The sequence below is a fragment of the Denticeps clupeoides genome, chromosome 1, assembly GCF_900700375.1.
Source record: "Denticeps clupeoides chromosome 1, fDenClu1.1, whole genome shotgun sequence".
NCBI lineage: Eukaryota > Metazoa > Chordata > Actinopteri > Clupeiformes > Denticipitidae > Denticeps > Denticeps clupeoides.
In genome coordinates, this window is record NC_041707.1 from 19,429,507 (window position 1) to 19,452,197 (window position 22,691).

General features: G+C 43.5%; 3 protein-coding genes across 5 annotated transcripts; all 3 read left to right on the forward strand.

Moving 5' to 3' along the window:
* Positions 1-939: 939 nt before the first annotated feature.
* alpk1 (alpha-kinase 1) lies at positions 940-8,789 on the forward strand. Of its 3 annotated transcripts, XM_028977844.1 has the most exons (14): positions 940-1,158; positions 1,344-1,458; positions 1,703-1,857; positions 1,993-2,191; positions 2,271-2,330; positions 2,495-2,581; positions 2,671-2,747; positions 2,882-2,977; positions 3,093-3,197; positions 3,598-5,581; positions 5,730-5,874; positions 7,598-7,763; positions 7,870-8,056; positions 8,164-8,789. In XM_028977844.1, the coding sequence occupies exons 1-14, from the start codon at positions 955-957 to the stop codon at positions 8,373-8,375; spliced, it is 3,792 nt and encodes a 1,263-aa protein (XP_028833677.1). In that variant the 5' UTR covers positions 940-954; the 3' UTR covers positions 8,376-8,789. The 3 variants fall into 3 exon arrangements, 2 of the variants coding, with proteins under 2 accessions (XP_028833677.1, XP_028833685.1); XM_028977852.1 differs by lacking the exon at positions 7,870-8,056 and having other exon boundaries at positions 8,164-8,328; XR_003749591.1 differs by lacking the exons at positions 7,870-8,056; positions 8,164-8,789 and having other exon boundaries at positions 5,730-6,496; positions 7,598-7,731.
* A 17-nt stretch (positions 8,790-8,806) lies between these two features.
* Positions 8,807-13,072, forward strand: epdl1 (ependymin-like 1). The gene is made up of 7 exons (XM_028977867.1): positions 8,807-8,822; positions 9,146-9,285; positions 9,445-9,479; positions 9,728-9,862; positions 10,000-10,186; positions 10,439-10,526; positions 12,009-13,072. The coding sequence occupies exons 2-7, from the start codon at positions 9,210-9,212 to the stop codon at positions 12,127-12,129; spliced, it is 642 nt and encodes a 213-aa protein (XP_028833700.1). The 5' UTR covers positions 8,807-8,822; positions 9,146-9,209; the 3' UTR covers positions 12,130-13,072.
* A 3,720-nt stretch (positions 13,073-16,792) lies between these two features.
* paqr9 (progestin and adipoQ receptor family member 9) lies at positions 16,793-21,123 on the forward strand. The gene has a single exon (XM_028990015.1). It carries the CDS (start codon positions 18,126-18,128, stop codon positions 19,269-19,271), a length of 1,146 nt encoding a protein of 381 aa, XP_028845848.1. The 5' UTR covers positions 16,793-18,125; the 3' UTR covers positions 19,272-21,123.
* The last annotated feature ends 1,568 nt before the right edge of the window (positions 21,124-22,691 follow it).

Sequence of the window (22,691 nt, forward strand, 5' to 3'; positions counted from 1 at the left end):
ACACAGTACAGGCCAAAGGATTGGACACACCTTCTCATTCAATGGGTTTTCTTTATTAACATGACCATTTACATTGGTAGATTCTCGCTGAAGGCATCAAAACTATGAATGAACACATGTGGAGTTATGTACTTAACAACAAAAGGTGAAATAACCAAAAAAATGTTTTATATTCTAGCTTCTTCAAAATAGCCGCCCTTTCCTATAATTACTGCTTTGCACTCTCTTGGCATTCCAACAGTCTTGATTGGGTTCAATCTCACACACACACACACACACACACACACCCTGTGTAGGCGTTTACTAGGCATAACGGTCCATGAACCAAATATATGAAAAGACCTGTCTCAGATTTAATTATTTGGCTATAAAATGTCTTGACCCAGTGCAAGAGCAGAGAATTAGAGCAACAGCTTCACTGCAAGTCCTGCATTAACAAAACCAACTTGTCACGTACAGAGAACACACGAGACCAGGGAAAAATCGGTGAGGTTCCAAGGTTCGGTGGGTGATAAAGGAAGGAACCGGAGAAAGATACACAGAGTGTAGCAGATGTTTTACACACTATTCAGATTGTGAAACGAACAGAAAAGACGAAAATGAAACCACTGGCAAGAAATAAATCACGGTTGTTGCCGTCAGTTTTTAGTTTTAGACTGAGACTATCCATAATAAAAGTGCAAAATGTATTTTAGTTTTTTTTTTGGCAGTCTGTTGTTGTGAGGTAAAATATTGCCAAATATCGCTTCAATGTTACCTCAACGTCCTTACCAGCGAGTTTTGTTTTTAGGGCCCTCTTGTGGCTTTTGAAGGGATTAGCGAGTTTCAATACGTATTCAACTTTGGTTTCTACATATGCTAAGTAAGTGGAGTTAACATTTAAACGTGTATTACATTTATTAGTCTCTAGATTGATTTAATCTCTCGGGTGTGGTCCTTCGTTGCCATGGTCGGATGACGATCTTCGGGAAAATCCTGATCAGTCGGGATAGTCGTCACAATAAACTGACCAATCAGAACGAGGTGGCTGAGCCACGTGACGGACTGTGCAGCACCGAGTCCACGCAACTTCGTGCCAAAACACAAGCGGAAACTGCAGCTGTAGTTGTTGTTGATCGCCGCGACTCCAACGATCCCTTCGGGATTTTTTTTCAATCGGTAAACCTTGATGTTTAAGTAGATGAATATAAAAAAAGTACTATTAAGATTATTGTTTTGATGTTGTTTATCATGTTATCGCGTATAGTTACTTACGTCAACACATGTCAGATTACCTGTCGTCAAATTGGGATACTGATATAATCAGAAATATGTAAGACATGTAAAGTTGTTGCCGTTTATAGAATGCCATGAAGGGCCAGGAGGTGGCAGACGTGCTACAGGAGTGTTACAATGTTGTCAAAGCAGGACGTGTGGACATCACAGGGGACTCACAAGGACAGTTCACAAGGTGCAGAGGTGAGACCCATTAGTCAGACATTTACATTTACAATCAGTAGTTACAGGGACAGTCCCCCCTTGGAACAACTTGCTAAGTGTCTTGGTCAGGGACACAATGGTAGTAAGTGGGGTTTGAACCTGGATCTTCTGGTTCATATTCGAGTTTACTGTACTCTATTGCAACGTCGGTATTGGTGTTTGTTATTAACATAGGCTTAGTAAACTTGTTAGGCCGAATGTCTCAGTACTTTTTGTCTCCCAGAGGCCCTGCCCGATAAACTGAATGTGCTCTTGAAAGAAGCCGTGGAGATGAAATGGCCATTTGTACCAGAAAAATGGCAATACAAGCATACGGTCACTCCCACGGACAAAGTCAACCTGAAGGACCTCATCAGTGAGAATCTGCCCCAGTTATTGGTAAGCATAAACTCTTGTGTACGTATGAATCTTAAAATGAATGAAAGCACACGTCTGTTTACGAACATAAAAAGCATATGGTGCTTTCTTAAAATCGAAAAGAACCTTTAAGGGTGTTGATTTTTTATTTCATAGGCATTCCTTAGAGTGTCCCTACTGGCAGGAGAAACGCTTTGGGCTGCATCTGTTATCTTCTTGGTTGACCGTTTCCTTTACTGGACCGATGATTCACATCGATTGCTGAGGATTGCCAAAAAACTGCATCAGCACTATCCTGACACACCTATTGCACCACAGGTCATCATTCGGCAAGCTCGCCTCTATTTCAGCTCAGGTAGGGCCATCCTCTTGTACCTTTGTGGTGAGTGTGAGAAATTGTTTACTTGAATATTTACTTTCCTCCAAATGTCCAGGTAAACTACAGAAAGCAGAGTATATTCTTGGTAGCCTGATTAATAACAATGGATCAACAGGTAAGGCTCTCTATAATGTGTCTAACACCAGTGTCAAACTGGAAATTCTAAACCTTTTCCCTTGTTGCTTGAAACCCAAGCAACAAATCAAAAATGAATAAAAGTTTATTATTTACTATTATATATTGGACCCTAAAAACCCAAATCTATGTGTTAATTCATAGGGTGCTGGCAGTATCACAGTGACAGTGATCGGACTCTAGTGCAAGCTGTTGGTATGCAAATTCGAGGTCAGGTGCTACAGAAGCTGGGTGAGTGTTGGAAAATGTCCAGGGGACAATAAAGATTTGAAATTGCAGAACAACGTGGTACACTATGGTTCTGTTGTGACTGTTTTTAGGACTGTGGTTTGAAGCTGCAGAACTGATCTGTGTCTCTTTGATTGGGTTCTATGCTCTCCCCCAACCTGACAGAAAGGTGGGAAAGTCCCTAAAAAAGTCTTGAGAAATATTGTATGGGAATACTGCCTATACAGTGAATGTTTCTAAATATAGACTCTAATAGATGCTGATAATGTGTGAATGTCTCAGATTAATATTTTTTCCATGTAGGGCATTGGAGCATCTCTGAATATTCTTGCCAACATTTTGGTGTCCATGAATGACAAGGACTTCCACACATTTCAGACAAGTCAGCATATTGACATGGTGGGAATAACATCCCAACACATTCAAACACAGACTGTTCTAAAGTGTCTGAATAAACAATCTCTTTTTTGTGTGTGTGTGCTTTTTGTAATGACCATTTTTGTATAAATTTTAGTGTTTCCTTGGACAAATCAAGCACCGTCTGCTATCTGCAGCTGAAGCAGCCAAGATGGCCGTGGTCTACAGTCAGTATGGGTCACTCTTTGTGCTGACTAATGTAGTGAGTTATATTTCTTTTACACTGCTCTGGGAATGTGATAATTATTAATGAATGCCTTGTAAAGAATGCACGAACACTAAAATGATTCAAATAATAAAAGAATTCTATCTCTATAAAAGGTGAAATTAAACTGTAAATTTATTTCATGTCAGTTAATAATTATAATATTGCCAATTGACTATATATATCTTGGCATTAGCGTGACATTCTGGAATGTTCATACCGCTGTGAGTTTACCGCCCCCTTTTTCCATGAAGACAAACCTTTGAATGTGGCTAATGTTTGAAAAAGTACAATATCACTACTTCAAGAACCACTTCACATGGCTTTATAAATAAGCTTTATTTACAATTCCATAGTTGTCTTATGACAGCAAGTGAATATTTTTCCCGATTTTCAGGTTACCCAAGGTACTTGCTTGCAGTCTTACAGTTTCTCTGAGCAATGCCCATCATCGCAGAAAAGAGATTTCCTTCTCCTGTCTAAAGAAGCCTTTGAAATTGGCTTGCTCACGAAGACAGAGCATGATCCGGTCACCAGCAAACAGGAGCTGCTCACCTTTCTGAAGGCAGCCTATTGCCTGACAGTCACCCACAAGTGGTTAGGGGCGTCAACGGGTGTGGTGGCTGCTGCAACAAGGGCTTGTAATGAAGCAGCCACAATATTTTACAAGTACAGCAATGGAGTTAGTGGGGAAAGAGATACGCTTTGCAAGCAGATCATGTGCTTGGTGCAGAATGTCAAGTCAGTGTTAAATGTGCAGCCATTTCTAAGTTCTGATCCAGGCTCCTTCATCCCAGACAGTTACAGGGCCATTGAAGACAGATCTGTCTCTTTTACAATGGAAAGCTTTTCCAGATCGATCCTGCGGTTTCAGCAGCACCATAAAGCAGTTTGCAAGGCTTTCGATGTGACGTGCCACAAGCTGCAGGGAAGGGAATTTGAGTCTTCGTCTGGACCATGCATTACAGCCTTCAGGACAGTCACAGATACTTTTAAGACCGAATGCTTCAGTGATAGTCATGTTCACCAAGGGTTTCCTGTTATTCCACAAAAGGGGCAGAACCGGGAACATCTTCCTACTCTGGGCAATGAGAATTTGCCAGAGATAAACTCTCACATGAACACTCTTGCTTCAGACTGTAAAGATGAACCTAAGAAGACAGACAGGCATAAGAATCCAAAAAGCTCAGGATCTCTCAGTAGCAGTTTGGGATCCTCATGGCACGAAGTTTCATTTTCTCCTCCAAAATCATCTCAGAACATTAAGAGAGAAATAAATAGAACAGAAAATCCAGAGGTACTGGTTGATTCACAATGTCCAACAGACTTAAGCGAGGACAACATTTGTGTAGGACCTACTATCCCTTATCCAGAAAAGATCAACCCATCAGCACAAATTGCTACATACAAACCTCCATCAAACATTTGCAAAGAATGGGAACTCTGTACTATACTAGACACTGAAGATGAACCACACAGGTTGCCAGGGTCAGACAAAATACTTTCTGTACCATCTGTAAAAGAGGCTGAAGGGAAAAGAACAGAATTGGTATTGTCCAGCTGCTCTCTTGGAAGCGGCCTAGATTCCTCATGGCAGCAAATATGCTTCAGAGAGGCGAAAAAGAGCAATGACGATATGAACAATATTCCAGGAGAGCTGGTTGATCCCAGCTGTCCAACTGATTTTGGTGAAGATGACACAGCACTTCGTTTGGAAGCCTTGAGGCTCGGCTCCTCGGCAGCATCAATGGCCAGAACAGGCAGAACGGGGAACCGGGAGATTGATGGTAGAACTGAAAGTTCCTCTGAGCGGCCGAAAGATGAAGTGGACGGGAGCCAACATGTGAAAATCATCTGTGATCAGAGCCTTGAAACTATAGACGATGAGCCAGAAATGCTCCATTGGATTCCAGAAGGACCCAGTAGCAACTCACAAGTTGAAACCAGGACTTCTACCAGTTCCATCAGCAGCAGCTTTGGCTCTCAGTCATCATGGCAGAAAGTGTCTCCCTGTGATTCCAGATCGCCCGTTGTCATTGCAGATCGCGGAACTCTAAATACAAGTGTTCCACCTGGGCATGGTGCTAAATACCCGAACCCAGTGCAAGGTATCTGTGAGTCATCTTCTGTTCTGGATCCACTACCAAAGAGGCTGGAATCCAAGGAGAGTTCAAAATCCTCCTTAGGTGGATATACATCCCCGGAAAGACAGCCATCATGTAGTAAATGTTTTTCACAATTCATGATGGGAGCAGGGGTCCTTGACGACGTTCTCACTGGACATGATTATGAACGTCTTCTGTCTGGTGTGTGCCATGACTGTCTTTCATGCAGATTGCCGAGGAAAAAATTGGAACCGATATCTCACAACAGAACCTATGGTATGTTTTACCCTCGCATATGCAATTCTGAGCAATCTCAAGTTTTGGTGAAGAACACATTTTTGGAAATGTATCAAAGGGTTGGGGATTTGGGTTATGCAGCAAGGATGCTAATGCCAATTTACAGTTTAAGATACTCTTCATTCAGGTGCCCTCCTCCTTAAGTACTCAAGGGCAACTAGTTTGTGGACTGCCCGTGAAACGAACGTCTTCATTGGTGAATGCATGCAGAAAGGCTCGCAGAGGAAAGCATTCCAGGTACAGTTCCTCCACCAGGAAGAGATTCTCGGAAGGTATGTTGTGATTCTAACATGTTTCAGTTCTCAGCTGTGAAACGTACTGAATAATTGTACTCAGTAACCACGTGTAATTGTATTAAAAGACCTATTTAATGAACACCGTCAAGGACAATATGTTGTTTGAGAGGTGTCACATTGGTCTCCTCTCCAAGAAGAAGGTTTAGTTTTTAACTGCAGAAGCATCCTCATCTACCCTTCATCCCAAACAAGAGTGACTGTTGGCCTCTGGAACCGCCAATCAGCAGTCAAAAATACAGACTTCATCTCGGCTCTTCCATCTTTACACTCACTTGATAAAACCTCACAACTCAGCTACACCAGGACCTCTCTCCTTGGCTTTTCATTCCTTTCACACCACAGCACCACAGTCAATCTGCAGATCAGTGGTGTCCTCTTTAGCCCCTTGGACTCTTTGTAGATGAACTGGACACTCTTCTTAGTGTGTCCTCTATTGATACCCTTTTAATCCTCCTTGGAAACCTAAAATTTTCCACAAAACATCCTCCTGTCTTCTTTCTCTAGTGTATTCCTTCAATATGACAAACAACCAACTGGTCTTCAACACACAAAAAGGGAAATATCTTAGACTTAGGAGTCTTCGGTTGTCCATCTTCAGGTATATACTTCATCAACACCACACTTCACAGCTCTGACCACTTCTCCCTCCCTCTGCAACCTGCAATACTCTATCCAATTCTATTTCATGTTCTTTCCTTTTTTCGCTAGGTTAGAAGGAGTCCATTTTTATTGACACAGGCTCCTCAGTTACTTGTCCAATCTCCAAACTAGACTACTGTAAATCACTCCTGGCTGGCCTTCCTCTAAACGCTACTCAACCTCTCCAGCTGATCAAGAACTTCTCCACTTATACATTCCCTTTGCTGGCTTCCTGTAGTTTTGCTAAGGATGGGTCAGCACCCTCCTACCTCAGATTTCTCATCACTCCTTGATCTCTCCGATCCTCTAGCACTGCTCGATTGGTACCACCACCTCTCAAGGTACCAGGAAAGCATTCATCTAGACTCTTCTCAGTCTATGTGGTGGAATGAACGTCCAATAGATGTTCGAACAGTTGAGTCACCAAGGATCTTCAAATGCAAGCTAAAAAGTTCCCTTTCAGGAAATACTTAAAATAAAAAGGCCTTACCTACACTTTAAAAGGAGGCAAATGGTAGTGAACCAAACAAGGAACTTCAATGATTGATATTTTAAACCAAGTCGCTCTGCCAAATGCTTCAGTTGTAAAAGCGTAAATGTGTGGCAGTGGTGTGTTTCAGGATGTGCACCATAGGACATGATACTCTTAACAATGAAGAAACATCACAAATACAGTAAAATATTACATTGTTTATGTGTGTAGGTGTTCATAATGCTGGGAGATTTATTGCTTTTGTGTTCTTTAAGTTGTCAACAGGTTGTTTGAAACTTTATTTCTGCGTTCTGCTGATTCATATGACTAAGAATATGCAGTGTTCTTACCAAACCGGTTAGATGACAGTCTGGTTCAGTTCTGTTTTTTTTTTTTTTGTTTTTACAAAACAATGCTAACTTCCTTATCTATCTTATATAGCCAATAAAAAACTATATGCTGAATAAAATGGGAATGTTGCAAATTTGATTGTTATGAGCACATTTATTAACTAGTACATAAACCATATTCTTATTTAAATGCATCTAATTTATGTTAAAATAATGGTCAGTTTTTTTTGTCTTTCAGCTATGTAGGAAAGGAGTACTTTAAATTCATTGCAGAGATTCAAGATCATCTGAACGATGTGGAGAGGCAGATGACAGCACAGCACTATGTTACAGAGTTCAACAAGAGGCTGTATGACAAAGATGTGACAGCACAGATTTTCTTCATTCCTTCGGAGGTGTTGTTGGTGAGGACATTTTCCAGTTACATTTTGAGCTGCACGACAGTGTTTAATATTTTATACCTACTGCTTATGTCTGTAACAGGGTTATATTACTGTTGCCCATTGACAGATTTTAGAGGGAGATGTCATCGCTGGTTGTGTCACAGTGGAGCCCTACATGTTAGGGAAATTTGCTAAGATCACAAATAACACAAAAGAGGTTGTTTCAAAATACAAGGCCTCAGAGTACGGGATTGCCTTTGGTCATTTCACTTATGAATTCTCTAACTTTAAAGAAGTTGTTGTTGACCTTCAAGGTAAGAGATTGTCTGTCTGTCTATCTCTCTCATGCATGCAGAACAGAGGCCACAAAATTGATATCTTATCATTCTTTGCTAATTGTTCGTGCTTGGCTATTATTCAGGATGGATTACTGCGAATGGAAAGGGGCTGACGTACCTCACGGACCCACAGATTCACACGCTATGCAAGCCCTACAACCGAACCTCCAACTTCCATCAAAGAGGAATCAACCTGTTCTTAGAGGAGCAACATGGCCCAGAATGCAATGACATCTGCAGGCTACTTGGCCTGGAGATGTTAAACATGCCCAAGGCCAGTGTGAGGCTGACATAATCATATGATGTATGCCTCATGTGTTTTCTTCTCTTAGCAGCTAATTCATCATCCTTTTGTTTATTACCTGTACTTTACATATTTAAAGACACAATAAAATGTTGTGAGACTGGTTTGACCAAAGTGAGAAAGTGGCGTGCATTGGACAGTATACATTTTTTTTAATCATTTACACTGGTTTGCCTTCTAAATGTACATTCTTTTTAAAAAGAAGAAATGAGACTTTTGTCTTTTCATTTCTCTGTAACTGATAGTATTTCGCCATCAGATTCATGTGACTTGTCATCTCATGTGACTATGAAATTTCTCTGAATCACATCACTGTGTCGTAATCTCTTCCAAAACACCTGCCTCCATTCTACCCTGATTCAAGCCACAGTTTTGCCAGCATTTGGACTATGAATAGGCTGGATCTGTATCATTTGATGGTACCTTGAAGACATTTGGGTGTGCAGTTTTCATGATCTTCTTTTCAGTCAGCTGAACCAGAGCATGTACAGTATTGTCTTTTGTCAATTAAAACATTGTCCATTTCTGCATAAATCCTTTCGTCATTTCAGAAATAATTCATGATATGATAATAAGGAGTTTGAGTTTAAAATGTAACTTTTATCTTCAGATTTAATAAATGTGCGTGAATGTATGAGGATCTCAAGAATTAGTCAGAGAGACTGAGAAACGGTGGACACGGGAATGAGCTCCATTTGCATAAATTGGGCGTTGTAGAGCTTTGATTGGTTTGCGGTTTCATGACATTGTTTACCGGGCAGGGCTGTGGTAAAGAAAAGGCACGGCTGTTTGGTTTGAGGGACGTGAGCCTCCAGGATCATCAACATGAAGACAGCATACTGGATTGGGGCTTACATGTGCCTTGCAGTGAGCTGTGTGACACAGAAACCCAGACCATGCAGTAAGTGTGAGAAATGGCAGAAGGTCCTACTGTACATTTGAGGATAAATGTATGTGTGTTTACACTGGTCTCAGAGCCAGCGCTAACCTTTCAGAGACTCTGAGAGATATTTAAATGTCTTCTGAGAAAGAATCAGACACAATATGTGTTCCTTCTCAGGGGCTCCACCTCTATTTGAAGGAAGTCTGATTGCGGTAAGTAAAAAAACACTCAAACTACACACACTTCACATGTACTGTAATAAACACAAGTTTAACAAATTCATCTGATTTTTCTCATACCAGTCTTACATCAAACGATACCAATGCACATTTGTAAATGCTTATGTCACTAAGGTTATGTGTGTGTATGTACAGTATATATGCATGGGTGTTGTTCTATCATTGCAACATAAAATCCAGTATTATAATCACTGTATTTTAATTTCTTTAATATTTTCCAGACCAGCCAAAACGAGGACTTTATGATATATGCACAATACAGCTATGATGCTCTGGGAAAACGCATACGCCTGCAGAAAACCATGAACTCCGCTAATGAGACGACGCACACAGACGCACTGCTGTTGTTCAGAAAGGTGGCGTACATTTAAAAACAGTTCAGTCTGGTGCTAAACCTGATATGACTCTTTATGTGTGTGTGCGGAAGGAACAGAAACTGTAGAGAGGAACATTATTAACCAGAGCAGTTTCTGCATGTGCTCTTGTTTACCAGCATACTGTGTACTTGATCAACCACGACGAACAGAGCTGCAAGAAAAAGCGGATGAACTCTACCTTCCATCCCCTGGAGGTTCCCAAACAGGCATCCTTCCTCAGTCAGATTGTCCTGGGTAGCTTATCTGGCCCAGGAGAGGGGCTGCTGGTCAACAACTGGTATGGTGAATCACCATGCAAAAAAGGTAAGACGTGAATAAGGTACATTTTTGATCATAAGAAATGGTGTTAAAAAGGATCATGGTATGCATTATTCTAAACATTTCTCTTCACATTTACTGCAGTTATGACATCAGAAACATATTTCACCACACAGTCGCATTGTTCATCAGTGTGTGCAGAAACTGCCATTGTGTATATACGTTTTATTAGCAATAGTGTTATTTCAAAAGACCAAAATGTCAAAAAACAGACTAGATGCTTTCTCTCTTTTCCAGTCAAATACCTGATGACAGTGACTGAGTTTGGCTGCCTGCCCGTCGGTGTTCATTATCGTACAAACAGAACTGGACTGATCACGTCAAGGTTAGTCACGTTTGATCACATGATGAATACTTTGAGATACAGTGCATCCAGAAAGCATTCACAGCGTGTCACTTTTTTCACATTTTGTTATGTTACAAATTTATTAAAAATAATAAATTAAGAAAGCACAGGTACATACATATTGTCATGGAGCTCAAAATTGATCTCAGGCCCCTCTGCAGCTTAATTGGAATCCACATGTGGAAAGAACAGGTGACTGGACATGATTTTGAAAGGCACACGCCGTCTATATAAGGTCCCACAGTTGACAGTTCATGTCAGGGAACAAACCAAGCAAGAAGTCAAATTGTCTGATTGTCTGTAGATCTCTGAGACAGGGTTGTCTCCAGGCTCAAATCTGGGGAAGGTTTCAGAAAAAGTTCTGCTGCTTTGAATGTCCCAGTGACCTCCATCAGTGGATGAAGTTCAAAACCACTAGGACTAATCCTAGCCGTCCACATAAACTGGGCAATCAGGGTGAAGTGAAGTGAAGTGATTGTCACATGTGATACACAGCAGCACAGCACACTGTGCACACAGTGAAATTTGTCCTCTGCATTTAACCCATCACCCTGAGTGAGCAGTGGGCAGCCATGACAGGCGCCCGGGGAGCAGTGTGTGGGGACGGTGCTTTGCTCAGTGGCACCCCAGTGGCACCTTGGCGGATCGGGATTTGAACCGCCAACCTTCTGATTACGGGGCCGCTTCCTTAACCGCTAGGCCACCACTGCCCAGGGACTTAGTCAGGACAGTGACCAGGAACCTGATGGTCACTCGGTCAGCGCTCCAGAGGTCCTCTGTGGTCAGAGGAGAACCTTCTAGAAGGACAACCATGTCTTCAGCAATCCACCAATCAGGCCTGTATGGTTGAGTGTAGAGGCCAGATGGAAGCCACTCCTTAGTAAAAGGCATATGAATGACTCTCAGACCATGAGAAACTAAATTCTCTGGTCTTTGGTATGAATGCCAGGCATTATGTTTGGAAGAAACAAGGCACCGCTCATCACCAGGCCAACACCATCCCTTGTGGTACTGTATGTTTTTCAGCTGCAGGAACTGGGAGACTAGTCAGGATAGAGGGAAAGATGACTGAGTCAAAAAGACTGAGAATACTTATGTAATTTATTTTTACATAAATTTACCAATACCTCAAGTAAACCTTTTTCAAGTTGTCATTATGGGTGTTCTGTATGGAATTCTGAGAAAAAAATGTATTTAAACCATTTTGGAATAAGGCTGTAACATAAAAATGTGGAACAGTGAAGCACTGTGAATACTTTCCAGATGCATGGTACATTATCCATATTTCTGATATGTTCTAGGTGTTAAAATAACCAAATGATCAGTGTTCAGTTTTTACCTCAACCTGGCATGTTCAGTGCTGTAACTTAACAGATTGTGGCCTGAACAGCTTCACACGCAATTCTCAATTCTTCAGATGATACACGCATAACTCCTTCATACCTCTTGCTTTTTCGACAGCTTCTTTAACATTGCTCGTGGGATCAAAGATCCTGGGGTGTTCATTCCTCCGTCCTTCTGTGAGGATGCAGATGTGGATGTTTCTGATGACTCTGAGGACTTCTACAGCATCTTGTTCTGAGAGAAAAAGTAGTGGTTTTGCTTTTTGCTGAAACTACAGACTGTTTAATTTGTCTTTTTTATGGTTTGTAAACCAGAACAGAATCACTGCTTTATTGGATTTTACTGAATTGAGACGTGGTCGAGTTTTTGGCACGTACTGTGCTGCCCTCTCCTGGTACTGAACAGCATTACATGTTTTAAGAACTAATTTCTCCAACTTCGAATCATGTTGACAGTGCATTATTTACTGCTTTTTGTGTCAATCGGATAAGAGAACCTGTTCAGTCTCCTTTTAAATGATTTTTTGCCTTTTCGATCCGATTAAAATCAGGCTGCTATCTGTGATACTGATCCGTTAGTTACAGATAATTTAAACATGAACTCAATGTGACTGGGAACTAGAAAGTGTGTGTCCTGCGGCGCCATGAGGTTTCCCGGGGGGCCGGGGGGGTGTCTGGGTGTTGGTCTTGGGTACTGAGCTGCTGGGGGCGGAATTGGTGCTCAGCCAGAGCTCCAAACAGGCGGGGGCCGCCCCTTTCTGTGACGTCACTGAGTCACGTTGAATCGTGAGGAGCGGTTTACTGCCAGTTGGAACGTGGAGCGAAATTGTCAATACTATTCTGCAATGACGATCCAACACGTATACTTATCGATATGTAGGATCGATCCGCACATCCTTACCTTCCACGATCACGCATACACACACATGTTTATAGGACGCTGATGATTTAAATGATGAATTCGGGATTAATGCATTACAGAAATAAGATCGACGATTAGCAATGTTCAAGTCATCTTGTGTAACAACAAGCCTTGGGGAGCCTGAGAACATAATGACCCCCTTTTTTCATCGGTTCTTGTGTTCCTTCACCATCTCACTTCCTGTTTCATTTTTGTTACTGTTTTGCTTGTTTTGATCAAATGATTGAAATGATTAAAGTGTCAATGAGCTCTGTCTGCTTCCTGATGGACAGAAAAAGAGTTCTTTCATCTTTCATCTGGGCCCACTGTTCCCTGTAAAGAGCCGTTGTGTTAAAAACAGCTCTTCCCAGTGTGATGGCCAGCCGACTCTGGCCTCCAGCTACATGACAAACACCACACACCAAGCTGGGAGGCCTGCTGTTCACCTGCACCGCAGATTGTATATCCCAGATCCCCTAGATCCCCCCACTGTGCCGTTCCTAGGGGAACACCAAAGGAACATCTGAATAGCATTGTGGTAACAAAGGTGCCAATGGTTCTGGAGTTTATTTTGTGTGTGTGCCTGTGTGTGAGTAACAAAGAACTATTTCATGCCACGGGTGCAATGATATTAATGTCCAGAACTGAACATGAAAGCGCAGCAACCATAGTTGCAAAAAGCCTCAAAATAGTCCAATCTTTCTCCCCCTCCCTTCCAGAAACTTGCTCTGAAGAAACTCTCTGATTGTGCTCTGGGTGAATGTGTGTGTGTGTGTGTCCCTGTTGCCCCAACCTCTGCTGAGCATTCAGCACAAATCGCTTTCCGACAGAAGTGCTTAGAGTGTTTTTCAGTCTCAGGGAAGGAAAGAGTTACCTAGAAGTTCCTGGTTACAAACTCCAATTAGGTCAGGGTGATCATGTGACCTGATGGCCTATCAGACGCTTGCTATGCTGTGATTGGGAAGGGTGCTATGTTTTTCCTTATACAGCCCTACAATATAAGTGAGATTGTGCACAATGTCTATTGCATGTGTACATTGCTTTGAAGCCTTTGTGTTGTTTCACTGCATTATTCCCTACATAGAGCTCTGCATGTACAGGGAGTCAGTCAACAAGTGTTCGTCCCCCCAGAGGTGCATTGTCTCGTGCTGAATGAAAGGAAGGAAGTGATGGTTCTCCTCCCATGCCTGTGTGATGTTTCCGAAAGCAGCACAATACCTTCCTGTGACGGCTTTCAAAGCAGTCTTTTACATTTCTGCTAGCATGCATTTATACAGACGTGCACGCAAAACAAACCTCAGTCTCTCAGACATGTTCTGTTTGTGACGATGGAGATTTAATTATGACGTGTGCTCTAATTCACGTTAATGTACGCCTTCCAGCACCATTCTTTGCAGGGTGAATGGAGCATGAACACAATTTTTGAAGAATATGAAAAAAGCACAATGCACAACAGGCTGAACAAGTATAACTGTATGTGTGACAAGGGGCAGTGGTGGCCTAGCGGTTAAGGAAGCGGCCGGGTAAGAAGGTTGCCGTTTGGAATCCTGATCTGTCCCCACACAATGCAGAGGACAGTATTGTTGATGCTTTATTTTATTACTTTTGTCACGTATGTAGTTTCTCAATTAAAATTGTATTAATTTAATGTAGTACATTTAGTTAAAGAAAGTCAGTGGTTATGGTAAAGATCCTCCACTGAGTGCAGGCCCCACCCCTTCCCAATTACCCACACATGCCTTCCCTTCTTTAAAGGAGTACCTGCACCAGTGTATTATAATAAACTGGTTTCTGTTCAGGCACCCGCGCCTGGGTCCTCCGCTTCCTTGGTGTCGTGAGTTTTTTTTCTTTATTTTTTTTTTTTACGGGGGTCTGTGTTGCCTTTCGTTTTCCATTTGTTTGAAGCTCCACCATAATTATCTTCCATCTCATAAAAAAGCCTGCAGATACTTGCCCATAATGCAGCTCTGCAGTCAGTCCTCAGTCATAAGGATCTTCGGTCCAAAAAATATTCTGAAAGATAAACTCCACTGACCTCTTGCAGTTCAATATGGCCAAAAAGAACAGGAAGAAGCAAAAAAAAAAAAAAAACACATGCAAATAAACACACACACACACACACAACCACTGGCAGAAATATGCAAAACACGCATATGCGTGCACTGCTCTGTGCAGGCCTGCTCTTGCTTATTTTTCCCTAAAAGTGAACTGCTGCACATACTGCTGAATGCCTGAGGAATTTCTGATATCTGAAACACTATCATTGAGCAGCAGTTCACATTTTTATCATGCAAAACTTCCCCATTAAAAGAAAAACGTATGAAAGATTTCGCATTCATTTAATAATTCAGGAAGAGATAATGTAGTCAGAAACAACAGACCATATGGAATTGCTACTTATCCAACTGCCCAGATGGGCATGTGGTCAGATAGTCCATTAGCAGCAGGACAATAGATAAGCTCTCTTAAAAGGCTTGGGGGAGTCACCATCCCACCAGTCAACGGCTGGTTTGGTCTATCTGTAAACCGGAAGGGTGATGAGTGAGGATGAGTGAGACTTCTTCAGCTCTGCTGAATTTTAAATAGATATTAATCATAGCATGTTAATAATATAGTAACTATATAATTACGAAATATACATTACAATATACATACAGTACAGGTCAAAAGTTTGTAGGGTGTTAGTAGCCTAGTGGGTAACACACTCGCCTATGAACCAGAAGACCCGGGTTCGAATCCCACTTACTACCATTGTGTCCCTGAGCAAGACACTTAACCCTAAATTGCTCCAGGGAGACTGTCCCTGTAACTACTGATTGTAAGTCGCTCTGGATAAGGGCGTCTGATAAATGCTGTAAATGTAAATGTAAATGTAAATGTTGTACACACCTTATCATTAAATGTTTTTTCTTTATTTTCATGACCATTTAATCTCATTAATTCTCACTGAAGGCATCAAAACTATGAATGAACACATGTGGAGTTATGTACTTAACAAAAAATGTGAAATAACTGAAAACATGTTTTATATTCTAGTTTCTTCAAAATAGCCGCCCTTTGCTCGGATTACTGCTTTGCACTCTTGGCATTCTCTCGATGAGCTTCAAGAGGTCGTCACCTGAAATGGTTTTCCAACAGTCTTGAAGGAGTTCCCAGAGGTGTTCAGCACTTGTTGGCCCCTTTGCCTTCACTCTGCGGTCCAGCTCACCCCAAACCTTCTCGATTGGGTTCAGGTCTGGTGACTGTGGAGACCAGTTCTCCACTTTTTGTTAAGTACATAACTCCACATGTGTTCAATCATAGTTTTGATGCCTTCAGTGAGAATCTACCAATTTAAATGGTCATGAAAATAAAGAAAACACGTTGAATGAGAAGGTGTCCAAACTTTTGGCCTGTACTGTATATGCATATTTTATAAATTCTCTGTGATTGGCTTGTCGTGTTTTTCTGTTCCTATTTCAGATGTGGGGCTGTCATCACTAGCAGAGACAAAAGGAAAACACTAAAACTTTCAGATGCAATGAAATTGTCTTTACAACATCTAGAATTTTGTTACGTTTTGTTCTATAGGCCAAAAGGTTTGGCCTTTGGAATACTTCATTTTTTATATGGATATATGCTGCAAGCTAAATGAATCCATATTTGGTATTAGGCCAATTTATATATATATTTTTCAGCTGCACTAACTCCTGAAATACACGAGCCAGGATAGAGAGTTCACGCTTACGGATCTGAGCGTGGGAAGTACCGAATGGTCGCCGAGTAATTCTTATATGGGAACAAATAAAACAATGTTTTGCTCTTCCGAGGCAAGTACCGGCTATCGATCACCTCGCGGCTGGCGGGAAGAGACGATTTTACCGCGAAAGCAGCGTTTGGAGGTGACGCGGCCCGTTAGAAAGGCGCAGCAGAGTTGGTCGGTGAAAGGGTTAAATGCAGAAGAGAGAGAGGAATAGAGAGCGAGAGAGAGAGAGAGAGAGGGGAGGGGGGGGGCAGTCCGCAGTATCAGCCGGTCGTCTTCAGTGGAGAATTAAAGTCGGGACATAAATAGTCGCGCAGTTGCCTAAAAGGGAAACGCCGAACGACGGGGCGTCGACTACAATAATTAGAATAATAATAATTCTTCTTCTGATTATTATTATTATTATTATTATTATTTATATATTAGATTTTTTCAACGTGCCCTGCTGCAGAAATCCCGGCGGAATCCGCGCAGATGAATCCGCGGACGGACGGACGGACGGATCATGTCCACTGAGCAGCCCGGCGGCGGACCGGGGACGGGGACCCAAGCCGCGTCCAACTCCGGCTGAACTCCGCCGATCGCTGCTGTTATTCCGCCGCCGTCCTGGTCCTTCGCCCGGTCCCCGTCAAGGTCGGGCGGACAAGCCGGTGCCTGCAGCCTGGATTCATCACAGGAAGAGAGAGGAGGAAGAGCAGGAGGACGAGGCGCCGGTTCCCGGCGTGATCGGCGGTCTTACTGTGCAAGATAAGGACGCCGCCGCCGTTTACTCTGATCTCGGACCAGTGGCTTTTGTGACATTGTTTTCGCGGGGCGCTACGGAGTCCCCCCTTTCCGCCAGGACGGAACCCGATAGGCTGGGTGAACGTGGACCGTGAATTATGCACGAAAGCGCGTAAATAATAGAGACTTGTGTCCTCGCGTCCCACACGACCTACTTTCGGAGGGGGACCTGCACCTTCACCTACTTCGATGCTCCGAGGTGCAGAGACACCCTGCAGGAAGCCCCACCCCCGAAGGCCTAAAGCAAAAAAATAAAAACTGAAAAGAAGAAGAAGAAGGAAAGAATCTTCAGGCAAAACGTTGCAGTAGAGACGCGTTGAGGAGGCCAAGAAAAGAAAAGAAAAGTAGAATTGAGGAGTCGTGTCCGAACCTGACAGGAAACGTGACAACGGCGCCGGCTGCAGAGTGCCGATAAAACATTAACCTTGATGGTGCACCGAAGGGGCCCGCTTGGCCTTGTCTTGGCTTACGGTGGCAGAAGCTACAGGAATATTAATTATCAGGACTGGTGAGGTTGACCTTTTACCTCTGCTTGCACAGGGTAGAGCTGCTTTTTTTTTTACCCCACGCGGCATTTTGGTCCTTTTATCGTCTCAGGTGCATTTTTTGTGGATTAATCGGAATAATGCGTCTGCACACAGCTTTGCAATATCGGATGGATTATGCTGCTTGCTGTGTGCGGGTTCCAGGACTCTAGCGACTGGAAGCAATAACCCCGGCGGAAGGTGCTGGAAATTCCGGGCGTCGAGTTATACAGAGGTGCTCCACCGAACCAAGTCCTCAAAGGAGACCCTGCCCATTGGCCAGTCATGTGGTCCGTCCCGCTCTTGCGTCACACCGACGTCCCGCAGCGCGTCACGGAGAACTTCATCCTGTCCGGCTACCGCTTCCCCAACTACAGCCTGCTCCAGTGTCTGGCCTCCGCCTTCCGACCCACCAACGAGACCGGCAACTTCTGGACGCACTTCCTGCCCATCTTCATCTTCGCCTTCCACTTCCTGGAGCCGTTTGGATGGACAGGCGCACCGTCCTTGTTAGACCCTTTCTTCTACCCCTTCTGGAACTACTTTCTGGGCGTTTTCCTGCTGCTGTTGGCCAGCAGTATGGCCCATCTCCTCAACTCCATGTCTCTGATCATCAGAGAGATCTGCTTCTTCGTTGACTACGGCACCATCAGCGCTTACACAGTGGGCTCCTCCCTGGCGTACTACTACTACATCCATCCACAAGCAGGGATTCCAGGCCTCAGGTCGGGGAACGCTGAGAACGCTTCCGGCACTGGAGGCAATGGACAGCCATCTTCATCGGCAGCCCCTTCTCCTTTGCCTGCAACGTCCTCACCCTTGCCAGAGTTCAGGGTGTTTTTTGAGAACTTCTACATACCCATGTCCTGTCTGGTGGCCATTGTTTGCGTGATGGCCTGCTGCAACACGCGACAACAGTGGCGGACGTACCGCTACTCCATCCGTACCCTCGTCTTCCTGCTGCCATTTTTCGTCTCCTCAACGCCCATCTTCTACCGCCTGCTCAGCCCATGCCCTTACCCTTCCTACTCCTCCTCCTCCTCAGAGTCGGCCAGCACAGCGGCCTTCTTCTACAGGCACTGCTTCTGGCTGGTGGTGTCGGCCATCTTCAACATCAGCAAGATACCCGAGCGCCTCTCGCCGGGGAACTTCGACATCTGGGGCCACAGCCACCAGTGGTTCCACTGCTGCACCTTCCTCTCCATCCTGGACGAGCTGCACATGATCAAGGCTGAGATCCGAGCGTTGTTCCTCCACCCGTCTCTGGTGCTGCCCCCTCTGGTCCCAGCCGAGCTGCCCGGCCCCACGGTCGCCTCCACCTATGGGGTGATGGTGCTCCTGCAAGGCTGCATTGGCTCCATCATAGGCTGGTTCGGGTGGCGCGCATACCACATTTACACGCCGCAGCAGCAGCGGCTGAAGCTGCATTAACGTTCGTTCAAGCTGCTATGTCACTGTGACTGATGGGTGTCCTTTCAGACACATAATCCGTCTTTATTTCACTAGAGTAGCGCGTTCATGTCGTCTTGCTAAATACTGCGATGCTTCTGCTTCCCCGATTCTTCAGAATGCTGAACAAGCGTGTATATTGTTCAGAGTTTCTGTGCATGGTTGTAAATCCATCTGGATTTGAGTCTCTTCTTGGGATCCTGCGGGAGGCTCCACGGCCGACATTATTCTGCACTGATCTGATCATATCCTACCTCTTGTGGTCATTTGAACAAACAGGAAAGGGAGGTTAGGGACGCTTTATATTCGTGACCCTCTCCAGTCCCTCTCTTTTTTTCTTGCCCATGGCCCAGGAAGACGAGAGGCCACAGATACAAGGCTCAGATAGCCGAGCACTCACATTCGTTGGTGTTTTCTCTGAAAGAGGAAATGGCGAGGCGAGGCCGAGAACATGCACTTTATGCTCTGTGGCATTATGTCCTGTCACTCTCTGTTCCGTCCTGAAGTCGTACCACTGCAACACGAGCGGTTTGCTCAAGATCCCTTTAATGATGCAACTAGAATGTTGCGTACATCGTTTTCTATCAAAAGTGCGGCTCATGTGGCCTTTGCATGTGTGCTTGGATTGTGCATCGAGACTTCTGCCTACGATTCGTGCCTTCCAGGCAACTTGGGGGTGGGTGTCTGTCAGTTTGCCAGCTGGGAAGTGCTGCTGCGGGGGCATTTCTCAGGAAGTGGTCTGACAGCAGAAATCTTCTCATAAATGCAAGTAAAAACACTGAAGCCATGAAAAAAAAAAGCCAACCAGGGATCTAACGTATTCATGGTCGGTGCTTTCTGATCGTACGTTCGCTGCGTTTTACTTGAGGGAATGCTATTGTGACGCTGCACCCTACTAACACGCGTCGTATTTGATTGTGGAAACTACTAGAAGCCATTTTGCTGGAACGTTGCGGCTGTCGGTGATGCTCATCGTAACCGTTAAAGACATGCCGAGGCCCACAGACATCGAGCCAGGACGTTTGTTTAGGTTTCCTCTTGCGGGGCTGGTTTCCTGCACGGGGTTAACACATTCACAAATTTGCCGTTGCACTTATATGGATATTTCTGTTTCCGAACAGTGAAATGTTCATTATTAGCTGCTCCCCTGCTTCATTTGCACAGTAGCTAGGTCTGAACGCTGTGGACTACGGGTATGTTTATTTTCCCTCGTGGACGTGGACAACCGTGCCGCGCTCGCGCCTGTGTACTGTTACCTTTGAACTTAATGCACATTGGAACTTTGAACCGACCGCGCAGTTGTTGCTTCAGGAGGCCCCAAGGCCGTGTGTCCCATTGACGTCTCACTGCAACGCTGCTCAGAATTTAGTGGCCGTGGTTACTGACAATCTCAGAAGATGAACTTTGACGTTCTGTCTTTTGCTGCCTCCAGGAGTCAAAAGCCAGTGACCAAAAAAATAAATCAATAAATGTGATCACATGAGCCTCCGGGAAGAGTCCCACTGATTTCCGAGGGATTGTAAAGTAGAGAAGAGTGAAGAACTTGAATGGACAGCAGAGTTCTGATGATAGTAGAACTTTTGTTGGTTGTTTAGGGAGGGTCCAGTGATTCCTTTCTCAGACGAAATGGTAACAGATAAATGATCTTAAAACCGAGGGTTAGGTATATTTTAACTCTAAGGCTGTTAAATTATTACGAAGATTTAATGTTACATATTAGCAGATCATGTGATGTGCACACAGTGTAATTAGAAATTGGTAGATTATAGAATGATATATTTCTTTGATTTAATTTTTTGGAATTCAATTAAATAAACAACGATCTGTAAGTTAATTACTGTGTCTGTTGTGTGGTCTGTACACGTGCATGCCAGATTACTCATTCTGTACTCGTGTGCTGCAGTGCATCATGGGAGGTGGCTTATTCCAGTGCTCACAAACCTGCTTTCATTTCAAATATACCCAAATGTGTGCAAATGCGATCTCTCATCTGGACGTAAGGCATGAGCTGCATGCTGTGTGTATGGATGCATGTGTAGGCATGTGATTGCGTGTGTGTGTGTGTGTGTGTTATGGGATCTGCTTTGTATGTTAGTGCTGACTAACAGGAGCAGCTGGCCACCTCAGGCTTATGCCACATGATACCTCCTCCCCCACAAAGCATCTGTCACTCACCCTCTCTGCCTTACTTCGTCTTTGTGCATGTGCTTGTTCTCCTGACTGTCAGCGGCTGATGTGGGTCTCCCTAATTCACGGTCCTTCTCTCGTTTCCTGCCTTCGTTCAGTTCATCCTGTGTGTAAACAGTGTGCTGAACCCGATCTGAAATACAAACACGGATGAAGAGTCAAACAGGAGAACAAGAGATTCCTGAAAGGGCAGCAGGACACTGAGACAAAAAAAGGAAGCGATTAACAATTCATGAATTCTGTACCCAACTCTCTTTTCTGCCATTTTTGTTGTGTGTGTGTGCGTGCGTGTGCGTACAAAGCATAAGAAAAATATATTTTTCTGTCGTTTTCCCATTTTAACACTCACCAGACAAAATTCCCTGAAGCTGCTTGTTGTATGTTGGATCCTCATCTGCTGTGTACAATCTGTGCACATCTTCTTGTCCTTCCTCGTTGATCAGTTTCTGACTACAGGTCTGTGGTGTGGATGTTTTGGGGTGAAGGACCACTGTCTACAGAGTTGTGTTGTCACTTTTAATTGCACCTACCAGCACGTTAGTGCCACGTGCTGTGTTGAGAATTGCTCTCTCTATAGTAGTGGCCCTTTTCTCAGAAGGTGACAACTGCTGAACGGTCAGTCAGTGTCTGCTAAATAAAGTAGAGTAAAGTAAAGTAAAGTGTCTGAAAAGCTCTGTAAAGATGGGCCACAGCCTGTAACTGTAACCCATTACCATGTAAGCTTGAAGGACTAATAAATAAATGCTCCCTTTATTGTGGAAGTAATCGTCCTTAAAACAAAGTTAAACTACACCGCCAGGGGGCACTGGAGTAACTTCATTTTGCTTCATTTTTGCTGCTGCAGTTCTGCATGGACCAATTCTGCATAAGAAATGAGCCTTTGATCATTATTTGTTTCTAATGCATAATAGTGCATAATATGCATAAAAAAACACACATGTTAGGTCATTGTAACAATGTTGCAACACTTCTTTATTTATTTATGGTATCCCTTTATGTTTATTTAATTAAAGAGATGGGACTTTTCCAAGCCGACTTTGAGCTGAACCTATCCATCCATTCATCTCTCAAATAATGTAAAAGGTAGACATTATACAAAAATGTTTCACTATGGAAGTGATGGCTTTTGGAAATACATCAATAAATAAAATCACACAAAAAATTACATGTCTGTCAGTTTAATTACATTTCCAAATACATTTCCAACTTCCATAT